Below are 12327 nucleotides of genomic sequence, written 5' to 3'. Positions count from 1 at the left end.
TGCACGCCCCTCCCAAAGCCACGGCCCGGGCCACGAAGCCCTGCTAATCCTCCTCGCCTTCCACCAGCTTCGGCATCATCATCCTCACCACCAGCGTCCGGGCCATGGCCCGAGCCACGCTCAGCACCTCTAGCCGGGTTCCTGCTACCACCAGCCACTCTGGGAGATGCCATAATAAAGGAACCCCACTCCATATCCTTTTTATCACGCTCCCCCGAACCGCACTCCTCATGTCAATGACCAAGTAGGCCACACATAAAGCAGAACACAGGGAGCTTTTCAAACTTGACTTGGTAATACTCAGTCTCGCTCCCTTTTGTAAAACCCACAAACCTCGTCGATTTCTTGGCTACATCAAGTTTCACTCTGGCTCTGATAAACTCACCAATAAAACCACTAGGGAGAACGATCTGAACCTCCACAACCTCGCCTATTCGTTGTGCCATATTCTTTACAAATTGTTCCCTCTTCAGGACCATATCCGGTAGCTTATGTATCTGGCACCAAGTTTCAATCTTGTCCAACTTGACATATTTCGGTTTCTTAAAACCATCGTATTCTGCTATGATCAAAGCCATCCCCTTGAAGTCCCAAGGACCCTGGTGCAATGCCTTATTCCAATCCGCCAGGCAGTTGAATTGTATCGAGAACAGGTTGGAATTTATCCTTCTCCAGACTACATCCCTCGCGGGATTCCATGCAGCTTTCATGTCTGCGATCAAGGCCCCCTGACCAAAAGATTTTGTGGTCAGAACCCTAGGCAGCGCAAGCCACTTCGGTTTCTCATCTGGATCCTCCGCCTTCTCCTCCCAGACAAGATTATCCCGCTCATCATCCTGCAGATGCAGTCATTCCAGCAACACACTTGGATCTTCCACGTTACTCGCCCGTGATCCACTCGCCTCCGTCGCCATTGCCGCAGCCCAGCACAAAGCCTTCCGTAACCCTAGCCCCTTGGTCAAGCGCCAATGAGTTCGGTCGAGAAGAGAGGGCCACCCTCCAAACCAGCGCTAGAAGCACGAGATCAAGATCGATCCTCAAGCAGAGGAATCGGATCTACAAGAAACTCCCGGCGGCGATGCCTGGAGGACAGGGGAACCCTAGGCCTCGAGCGCTAGGGGAAAAAAGACAGAGAGTTATAGAACAGTACATGCATGTAAAAAAACAAAAATATTAGCTTTGATCAAAGTCAAACTTCATAAACTTTGACAAAGTTTACAGACAAAAATATTAACATATACAATAACAAATCTAATGGTTAGATTCATTACTGAATACACTTTCCCATCTTATAGATTTGCTATTGTAAATGTTCATATTTTTTCTATAAACTTGGTCAAACTTTATAAAGTTTGACTTCAGTCAAATCTAATATGCAGAGTAAATAAAAACGTAGGTAGTAGTATAAAATAGAGTTGCAGAAAACTGACAACAGGGTAAAAACTGACAACGGGGTGAGTAGCTTGTTGTTCAGTTGAGACTTTATGCTGTAATTTGCACGATAGTCAGTTCTGATGGATTAATTCCGTTACTCGTTATTCTGAGCCTCCTGTGCTGTTGATGTCTCCTTTGTTTCAGCTTCTAATTTGTACAGATTTTGTTGTTGTTTACAAACTGTACTGCAGCCTGAGTGAAATTTCATTCCACGGTTTGTGTATCGCTTTGTTAGCTGACCCCTGCACAGATCTAAGCTCCTATGGATATAAACGACTTTAAGCTTCAATTCATTGATCTGTGCAACTTACTCTCTGTTTGCTGCTTTCAGGCAATGGTGGAGTACCTCAATTGTTGACTTTGTTTGCTACAGTGAGAAGATCAATCTTTATGTTCACCTGCTGTGCTTACCAATTGTTGACTTCTTCACCCTTGTGCTACCAACTTAAAGTACATTGGTAATCATGTACGTTATGCCCGTAAGTAAATGGCCATGAATTCATGAACACAAAACTTTGTACCTTGCTGATCGCTTCCTAAGGTAATGTTACCGTGCTTGGCAGTAAGGAGAAGCATGCAATGCACATTGACATTTCAAATTATAATTGCATTTCTTTATCATTCATCCAAGTCAGTTACATAGACCAATTCCCCATACTTCAGACTTCAGAACATACATGATAGGGAGTAGTTAATGAGCACCATATGATGATACTACTCCCTATCGTATCTTAGATGATAGGGAGTATGCCAGATGCTACTGCAAACATCTAAGATGTTCAGTAGTACCAGCAACAGGAACAAAAGAAAACGGCGCTGGAGCCTTATGAGAAGAACAACATCCCTAAGAGTAGGAGGCTAGGATAAATGGATGGGGCTTGCTCACACCATCTTCTTCTTGCATCTCAAAGGATGGAAGGGGAAACATGCTCTCTCAGAGTAAATGCGGAGTAAGCAAACATTCATCCCATGCAGAACATCCCACAGACCTACAAGTGAACCCCAAGTAATCGACATCTTTACTTTCCACACTTCGTAAGAACTTGCCATCCGTGTCACAATGCAACAGACATCCATCCCCGGGAAGCTTCATCAGCAGCTCAAGATCGTTGACCGCCGCCACCTTGGGGCCGTTATATTCACTTGATGATGAATCGGGCAGGTGTAGCGAGGAATGGACCGGTAATGATGCTGCCATCTCCGACAAGTTAATTTGGATGATGAACGCCCATACCTCAACCTCGTAGTCCTGCATCACCCAAACATCTACAAAAGGCCAAATTTTCAATCGTGCTGGACAAAGCTAGTGCGCCGTCCATCTCTAGCAGCCATGCCGAAGGACCTAGCGTTGCGGGGCGCTGCATCCACCGGAATATCTCTGCCATCGTATCAAAAACCAATATGTTGTCGCATACGGTGTCGGTAGACCCGTAGGACCGTCCCATTTCCCAGTGCAGGTTGCCATGGTATTGTACTGGTGGATCACTGCAGGAAGGGGTCAATCCCAACCACAACGCTTGGTCTACATGACGTAACATGAGTGTTGATCCAATGAATGAAAACTCACCTGCCTTCTTACTATTTCCTTGGTAGATGCATCTTGGCTCATGGGATCCCACCGCTAGGATGTAGTAAAGCGCCTGTTGTCCCTGGTCCAACATGGTCCAGTAGAATAGCCGGTATTCTCCGGATGGGCGGTGTCGGTAGAAGCCGGCTATTGAAGGTGCGGAGAGAGTACCGTGGAAGCTCCGGCAAAGGAGCACACTGGCGAGTGGCCGGGTTGCGGACTTAGAAGACATTGTCGGCGAAAGGGTCGGTGTTGGAGACGAGGAGGATGCCGTCACAGGGTCCGCAGAGCACAGGCCAATTCGTGGTAGGGCTGGTACGGAGGGCCGGCCAGAGCTTGCAATCGGCTATGACAGCGTCGATGCGAAAGGCGTGTAACTGTGGCGGACATCCCCATTCTTTGGATTTGGAGAAGTGGGTGCAATTGCACTGCACATTGTTTGGAGAGGTGTCTATGAGCGGGAGCGCAGGCTGGCGATGGTGGTGCGCGAGTATGAAGTCGTTGGTGGAGGTGGCGCTGCGCCATGACTTGCGGATGGCTCGGCAGTGGAAGACATCCTTGGGCAGCAACCACACGAGTATCGCTTCCATGATGATTGACTCCGGCAGGTCGTCGAGGACGGTTTTACCGCTGCTGCCCGGCATGGTGACTGAGCGCCATCTTGCCGGGTGCTCCATCAGTCCGATCAACTGAAAAGACAACATATATGCAACCATTAAGCAAGAACACAGTACAAAATTAGTACCTATGTTGAACAAGATCGAAGAGAAGACTACGTAGTAGGATCTTCTAGATTCCATCCGGTGCGGCGTGATTGTTGTGCGATGTAGAGTAAGTGAAGTGGAGCATGTATAAATTGGGAGGGAGGGAGGGAGGGTGCATGTTTCTTCTTTGTTGTGGAGATAAAACGGGATGGGTGGAAGCCTAAGAGCTTATAAATACGGCTTTAATCTGTACGAGTCTTTCAAGGAGGGCACTTGCATGCGGCGCAACCGTACCTACTGACGAGAAGAACAAAAACAGAATGGTTCCGCTTACTCACAACTCAGAGGGTATGCCTCTTACTACACAAATCCACGTAAATGCAAGAGTTGCGCTTTTATATGCAAGAAGAAGACTTTGAAAGAACAAAGAAATTTGGATCCGTAAAAATATGCTTAGGCAGCTCCTTCGCCGAGCACAACAGAATGAAGAGGAATTTGTTTCATTTCCATGGTTCTGCTGGGACTATCGTTGCTAGTGTAGTGCATGCAGGCAAGAGGACTTGGACCCAACAGTAGTACTACCAAGACAAGCATGTCCATCACAGAGAACAGAGAGCTAGTGCTGTCCTTTTCGTTTTGGAACCGGCAGAAGAGAACTGTCCCATCTCTCTCCCGTTAGCTCCTCTCTTTGCTTGTATCCCTTTCTTGTTCTGCCCTAAACCTTTTTTTTCAATTTCTCTCTAAATCACCACCAATTACTTATGTGGTTTGTATCTACTAAGCAGCCCCAGCCCGTACATTTCAACTTTTCACTTGGGGCAACATACACCAGAACCCTGGTAACATAGGCTGATAAACAAACACACATCACATATATGGCAAAATAGGATCATAGCATGGCAGTGCCTAAACCTTTCACATAAGTTGATAAACAGGAGAGTTGAACAACAACAAAACATTTTGTCCCAGGCAAGTTGCGCTGGGCGAACAGGACAGTTGAACATAACTGGAGCAGAGGACACCTACACATAGGCGCGAGAATTGAACTACTTCAACATCGCCAGTGCCTCGACCTTTCACATGAGTTGATAAACGGAAAAGGTGAACAACAACAACCACGACGACAACAACAACGACAACGACGACAACCACGACGATGACGACAACAACAACAACAACAAGAACAAAAATGACAACAACAACAAAGCCTTTTGTCCCAAGCAAGTTGGGGGAGGTGAACATACAGATCAATCTTCTCATCTCCTAGACATATTGCACAATTTGAGGTACTCCAGCATCGCCTGAAAGAAGCAAAATAGAGCCAGACTAAGAATCAGGTTCACTAAGTTAAACAAGATGAATGTGTTGAAGCTTAAAAGCCTTGAAGTCAAATTTATATCCATGGACAGTTTAGGTCTATGCAGGGGTAAGCTTAAAGCAAGATATTCATATACTGGGAGGATATCTCACTGAGGTTGTAGCACCAACTGTAAACAACCGAAATAAATATTTTTTTTGCATAACACTAACCCAACATTCAAATATCATCTCAACAGTGGGATTGAATAGCCGGCTCGAATAAGAGTACACACTGCTGCCCGCCCTAAACCAAACAGCTGAACAGAGTGGGACACAGATCGCGGTACTATTTCCTATTCCTAATCCTTTATTGCCCTTATTGGTCTATCTGCATTTAAGGAGTTGAAACAAAAGAGGCATCAACCCGCAAGAGGCTCAGATTGATGATAACGGAATTAATCAATCGAATTTGTCAGTCTTGCAAATTACTTGCAGCATAGAGTCTGGACGGAACAACAATCTTGTTTATAACTATAATAGTGCACCCAGTGATCCAAGTGTTCCCACATAACAATTCAGTGAAAGCTTCAAAGCTAAGGTTAGCTTTATACATCATGAACGGCAAAGTAACTGACAAAAATTCTGAATGTGCAAAACACAAAAGATATAATCATTTGTTTATATGAATAAAATGTAGATGTGCCTGTAATCACAAACAGATGCATGTCTTCCATAAAAAAAATCATATGAGTTCGCAACAACATAAACTGAATGTATCAATTTTCTGGCTGATATGAATCCGTGAATATGGGGATAGGTAGACCTCAGCGGTACAATCAAAATCAGAAGATACAAAATGAACAGACAATATCCATTATCTATACTGCGTTGATGAAAATCCAAAGCCAATTTCAAAGTTTTGATATTTCCAATATTGCTATGGAAGAAAGTTGCAATAAATCGACTTTATTGTTGTAATGGTCCAGCAGGTTTCGTCCCACATAAATGGCTGCCCACTATTGACTGCTTCTATAATTAGATGACAACTATAAATCTCACTAAAAGAGTGAATGATACCACAGAAAGCTCTTGCGTGAAAAAAAAAATCTTAGTAATAATTAAGATCCATCTGGTCAACGTGTTCGGACTCCCTCACCATTATCCCGAACAGATGACAATTGATAAATCATAATAATAAATATTTATAAGCTTACAGCCGAAAGACCTTTTTTTACGGAAGCCCATAGACCTTCATAAGTAGACACAAAAAGATATTATCGCTTAGCAGCACAATGCCATAGGTTCAAATTATGCTACTAACAAATAAAGATAACAACTCAGTCAAAACACACTGTGAACTAATTATTAAGTATATTGTGCTTAGGGTTTTTACAAAGTTAGGGTAGTCGATAGTCATCATTACCAATAGATTACCTAAAATCACACCAATAGATTTTCATAATTGTAATCACACATATCATAACCAATGGATCATCAATAAGTGCTCTTGAACATAGCTGATAAATCTTCATAACTACCAAAGTAGGTCATGACCGATAAATCCCGTAACTACACCTAAAGATCCTTAAGCATCTGATCTGGTAGGTCCTTATTATGATAAACCCCAAATGGTGGATTGCCATAAGTGTAATTAACATTACCTGATAATCAATCTTTTAGACCTTAAATATTATCGACTGATACACATAATATTTGTAACTTCATACTCATTCAATACATAATAGGGGTTTAAGTCCAACAACCCATGATATGTACCTTAACTCCGTATATTGATATATATAGTATCACACGTACGATGATGAATCGCGTAATACACAAAACATCAATTGACCCGGTAGTGCAATCTTTATCTACGTGTACTGATCCATTATATATATATCACGTATAAACAATCGGCCGGCTCCTATTCTGAACTCTATTTCCGTGCAGTGGTTTGATATCATACACACGCAAAAAGAATGTAGGTTCGATACAGATAACCATCCAGCCCGGCTCTATAACATATTCAGAAAATTGTGGGCTCTATTAGTTATTCATATTAATATATCAACATCACGTGCAAATGAGCAACCACTTAAATGATCCAAAGACTAATTTTGCGTAATTATACCACATAAAAGAGTCTTCCCAACTACATCAGGTAGCTTTTAATCTCAGCTTTAATTCTATGTACGGATCTAATAATCAAATAGCAAATATGAGTGGCATGCATATTCATTTCTGAGCTTGTTATCTTATAGATAACATGATAATGCATAAATAATAAATTAAAGATGATTAAAGGTGTTTCCCGCACAATTGCATGGACACTGTGCTAGTTATAATTTAGAAGTAGCTTAAAAAACTTACTTAGATTTAACATGACGCGAAATCAGATATCCAGGAGTGTGTGCGAATCAATTCTTCTTCTTTGTCTTTTGGAAAAATGTATGCTGGAGAAGACTCTCTTTGAACTTGTGAGGAATGACCATCGGCATGTCATCATCATACTTGAACTTAGCTACCAAATTACCCTTCTTGTCACATTGTAGGAGATGGCCACAGCAGCTGACAAGTGAAAGCTTCAAACCTAATGTTAGCTTCATACATCATGAACGGCAAAGCAACTGACAGAAATTCTGAATGTGCAAAACACAAAAGATGTAATCATTTATTTATATGAATAAAATGTAAATGTGTCTGTAATCACAAAAAAATGCGTGTCTTCCATAAAAAAATCATATGAGTTCGCAACAACATAAACTGAATGTATCAATTTTCTGGCTGACATGAATCAGTGAATATGGGGATAAGTAGACCTCAGCGGTACGATCAAAATCAGAAGATACAAAATGAACAGACTATCCATTTTCTATAAGTCCAAAGTCAATTTCAAAGTTTTGATATTTCAATATTGCTAAGCAAGAAAGTTGCAATAAATCGACTTTATTGTTGTAATGGTCCAGCAGGTTTCGTCCCACATAAATGGCTGCCCACTATTAGCTGCTTCTATAATTAGATGACAGCTATAAATCTCACTAAAAGAGTGAATGATACCACAGAAAGCTCTTGCATGAAAAAAATAATTCTTAGTAATAATTAAGATCCATCTGGTCGACGTGTTCAGACCACCTCACCATTATCCTGAACAGACGGCAATTGATAAATCATAATAATAAATATTTATAAGCTTACAACCGAAAGACCATTTTTTTCAGGGAAACCCATAGACCTTTATAAATACACACAAAAATATATTATTGGTTAGCAGCACAATGACATAGGTTCAAAGTGTGCTACTAACAAATAAAGATAATAACTCAGTGAAAACATACTGCAAACTAATTATTAAGTATATTGTGCTTAGGGTTTTTACAAAGTTAGGGTAGTCGATAGTCATCATTATAGTACCTAATAGATTACCTAAAATCACACCAATAAATTGTCATAATTATAACCACACATATCATAACCAATGGATCATCAACAACTGCTCTTGAACATAGGTGATAAATCTTCATAACTACCAAAGTAGGTCATGACCGATAAATTATGTAACTACACCTAAAGATCCTTAGACATCTAATCTGGTAGGTCCTTATTATGATAAACCCCAAATGGTGGATTGCCATAACTGTAATTAACATGATCAGATAATCAATCTTTTAGACCATCATAACTATACCAAAGTAGGTCACGACCGATAAATCATCATAACTATACCAAAGTTATAAATCTTCATAACTATACCAAAGTAGGTCACGACCGATAAATTCCATAACTACACCCTAAAGACCATTAGACATCTGATCTGGTAGGTCCTTATTATGGTGAACCCCAAATGGTAGATTGCCAACTGTAGTTAACATGACCAGATAATCAATCTTTTGGACTTAAATTAAATATTATTGGCTGATACTAGTAATATTTATAACCTTATACTCATTCAATACATAATTGAGGTTTAAGTCCAACAACCCATGATATGTACCTTAACTCCGTATATTGATACATAGTATCACACGTACGATGATGAATCGCATAATACGCAAACCAACAAATGACCCGGTAGTGCCATCTTACGTGTACTGATCAAATATATATAGCCCGTATAAACAATCGGCCGGCTCCTATTCTGAACTTTATTCCAGTGTAGTGATCTGATATCATACACACGCAAAAAAAATGTAGGTCCAATACAGATGACCATGCAGCCCCGCTCTATAACATATTCAGAAAATTCTGGGCTCTATTAGTTATGCATATTAATATATCAATATCATGTGCAAATGACCAACCACGTAATGATCCAAAGACTAATTTTGTGTAATTATACCACATAAAAGAGTCTTCCCAACTACATCAGGTAGCTTTTAATGTCAGCTTTAATTCTACATACCGATCTAGTAATCAAATAGAAAATATGAGTAGCATGCATATTCATTTCTGAGCTTCTGTTCTTATAAATAACATGATAATGCATAAATAATATAATAAAGATGATTAAAGGCGTTTCCCGCACAATTGCATGGACACTGTGCTAGTTATAGTTTAGAAGTAGCATAAAAACTTACTTAGATTTAACATGGCGCGAAATCAGATATCCAGGAGTGGGTACAAATCAATTCTTGTTCTTTGTCTTTTGGAAAAATGTATGCTGGATAAGACTCTCTTTGAACTTGTGAGGAATGACCATCGGCATGTCATCATCATACTTGAACTTAGCTACCAAATTACCCTTCTTGTCACATTGTAGGAGATGGCCGCAGCAGCTGACAAGCACGTCCCCCTCCTCGGAGACAACCTTCGCCCACCAATCACCTTGCTCCTGGAAGCGCCTGATTTCCATCACGGGCAGTTTGATCCGGTACTGGAACGACCAGACATCGTGCTCGGGGTCCTGCAGCACAAAGATGGACATCCCAGTCATGCCATCGTTGCTGGTGGACGCAGCAAGCTTGCCACCCTGGTCAAGCAAGTGCATAACATGGCAGGGGTTCACAGGAGGCGGAATCATTAGCCGCGACGTCTCTGCCACTGTGTCAAACACCCGTATCCTGTGGTAGTGGACACCTGACCGTCTCCTCCAGTGTATGTGCAGGCTGCCGTTGAGAAGGACGGGCGCGCCAAAGATGGATGGTTCCTCGGCCAAAACCTCTGTTAACGGACAATCGACGCGCCATGAATTGTTGGTTCCCACCGTGAGCATGTAATACTCCTGCCGACAGATTAACTCCATAGAGTTGTTTCTCCAGTACATCACACGGAACTCCCCTGAAGGTTGGTGCCGGAAGAGGGCGATGAGATTTTCTATGGGCTTGCCGTCCTGCCGGAGGGTAGCCCACTCACGCGTGGCCGGGTTGCAGATGATGTAGTTGAAGACGACGAAAAGGCCGTCGCAGGAGGCGCTGATGGCGAAAGAGCCACCGAATGGGAACTGGAAAGAGGGGCCGAGCTTCGCGGACCGGAGGTGGATGGCGTTGAGGCGGGATTCAAGGCCGCGGCCGGACACGTCGGAGATCCGGCAGGACCTGATCAGGGGAAGCGCCGGCTGGCGGCGGTGGTGGTCGAGGAGGAAGGCGGGGTCGGACGCGAGGCTGCGCCAGGACCGGCAGACGGCGCGGCAGCGGAGCACGGACTTGGCCGGGAGGCGGGGCAGGATCTCCTGCTGCAGGATCTCATCGGGGATGCCGGCGAGCCGGTGCCGGTCCGACCTTGCCCTGCTTCTCCTCCTCGGCGAGGCCGTCCGCCCCGGTTCTTCCTGGGCGACCAGGCGCCGCCCAGAACGGAGGAGCATCGGCGAAGTGGTTTTGGTGGAGTCGAGGAGAGTGGAGACGGGATCAGCGGCGGCGCCCGGCAGGCCCAAGCGGAAATGGAATTGGAAACCCTAGACGGAGTACTACTCTGACAAATGGGTCCACTGAAGCGTGTGCGCCCGCTGTACGCACCTACACCCTTGCAAACTCATCAGCATCCCCATTGCAAAAAAAAACACATCAGCGCCTAAGGAATTGAGGATGTTTTTTTTAATAATAATTGTTTAAAAGAAAATTAAGAATTGTGATCCTCAATTTGGTAAATTTCACATATGCAACCTTAGAGCATCTCTAGCAGATCCTGTCGCGGCACCACAAATTTTCGTTTTAGGAATCCTGCAAAATGAATTTATGGTACCGCGGAACGCCCGGCAGAACAGATCCGATATACAAATACTGCATAATTTAAACTTAAACTCCATGTCACCATAGTTCGCCGGAGTTCATGAGACACAAGCTTAAAAACATAGTATAGATAAACCTAACTCTAAACTACTCTAGGGGTTGACATTGATCAGGTAGTACTTAGCGGAGCGGTAGAGACTACACGCGAGCTGGTACCCCTCCTTGGCCACCTCGAGCCGCACAGCGGCGCCCTCTTCTCCTGCCTCGAACGCCTCTTTTGCCACGTGGAGCTCGATCTTTGCCTCGCGGAGACCCTTGCTGGTCGGCCAAAGGTTCTCCTCGATCTCATCGAACTTGCTCCATGCCCTCCGTCCACTGTTGCGGGAGAGGGCGCGACGCTCCCTGGCCTACTTCAAGCGCCATGCCTCAATCGGGTTGCTGGAGCTGCCGGCCTCAGCGTCGTGGCGGGCTCGCTTGTATGGTGGTGAGCCGTCGCGGCCCCCCCGACCTCTGCTCGAAAAGGGGTTGTGCGTGTGAGAAATGGTCACCGGAGTGGAGGGATATGCGACGGAGGCAGGTCCGCTTGGCAGAGGGATTGTTGGTGTAGTTCCCACCACCGCCGCCATTGTCATTGTTGCCCCCGTTCACACGGTTTGGTGGGTTGGGCGGCTTGGGGAAGTTGCCACGGGCGCGATCACCACTGCCTCTAGTCTGTTTGTTGGGGAAGTTACGGCCGCGGTCACCACCGCCGCCATTGTTCTTGTTGAAGCGGCCGCGAGTTGCGGCGTTTGCAGATGACCGGGAGGATCCGCCGCGCAGACTCATGTGAGTCTCGAAGCTCAACATCTGTGAATACAGCTCCGGGACAGTGACCGGTTCGACCCTGGAGCACATGGCCGAGACCACGGGGTCGAACTCCTCGTCAAGTCCAGCAAGGATGTGAGAGACAACATCTTCTTCATCGACCTTCTTCCCTGAAGCCATTAGTTCATCACACAAAGCTCTAATCTTACCAACGTAATTAGGGATGTTGTTGTTGCCCTTCTGAAGATTCGCCAATGCGATCCGGACATTGACTGTACTTTCAGGCGTGTGTGATGCGAGCATGCCTTGCACCGTGTTCCGCAGCTCTGCTGCGGTGTGGCATGTAGCCACCTGAATT

General features: G+C 44.3%; 1 protein-coding gene and 1 pseudogene across 2 annotated transcripts; both read right to left on the bottom strand.

Moving 5' to 3' along the window:
• Window positions 1-4655: 4655 nt before the first annotated feature.
• Window positions 4656-10898, bottom strand: LOC123043319 (putative F-box protein At1g47790). Of its 2 annotated transcripts, none has more exons than XM_044465736.1 (3): window positions 9579-10898; window positions 7375-7586; window positions 4656-5006 (listed from the first exon to the last, which is right to left on the bottom strand). In XM_044465736.1, exon 1 carries the CDS (start codon window positions 10799-10801, stop codon window positions 9626-9628), a length of 1176 nt encoding a protein of 391 aa, XP_044321671.1. In that variant the 5' UTR covers window positions 10802-10898; the 3' UTR covers window positions 4656-5006; window positions 7375-7586; window positions 9579-9625. The 2 variants fall into 2 exon arrangements, with proteins under 2 accessions (XP_044321671.1, XP_044321672.1); XM_044465737.1 differs by having other exon boundaries at window positions 7375-7572.
• Window positions 10899-11995: 1097 nt separating this feature from the next.
• Window positions 11996-12134, bottom strand: LOC123047832 (uncharacterized; annotated as a pseudogene).
• Window positions 12135-12327: the final 193 nt, after the last annotated feature.

The sequence above is a fragment of the Triticum aestivum genome, chromosome 2B (assembly GCF_018294505.1).
Source record: "Triticum aestivum cultivar Chinese Spring chromosome 2B, IWGSC CS RefSeq v2.1, whole genome shotgun sequence".
Taxonomy (NCBI): Eukaryota; Viridiplantae; Streptophyta; class Magnoliopsida; order Poales; family Poaceae; genus Triticum; species Triticum aestivum.
This window is presented reverse-complemented; position numbering and strand designations above follow the sequence as displayed.

Bases quoted from the DNA above. Each gene is read 5' to 3' on its own strand.
- LOC123043319 (XM_044465736.1), bottom strand. From the start codon at position 10,801: ATGCTCCTCCGTTCTGGGCGGCGCCTGGTCGCCCAGGAAGAACCGGGG.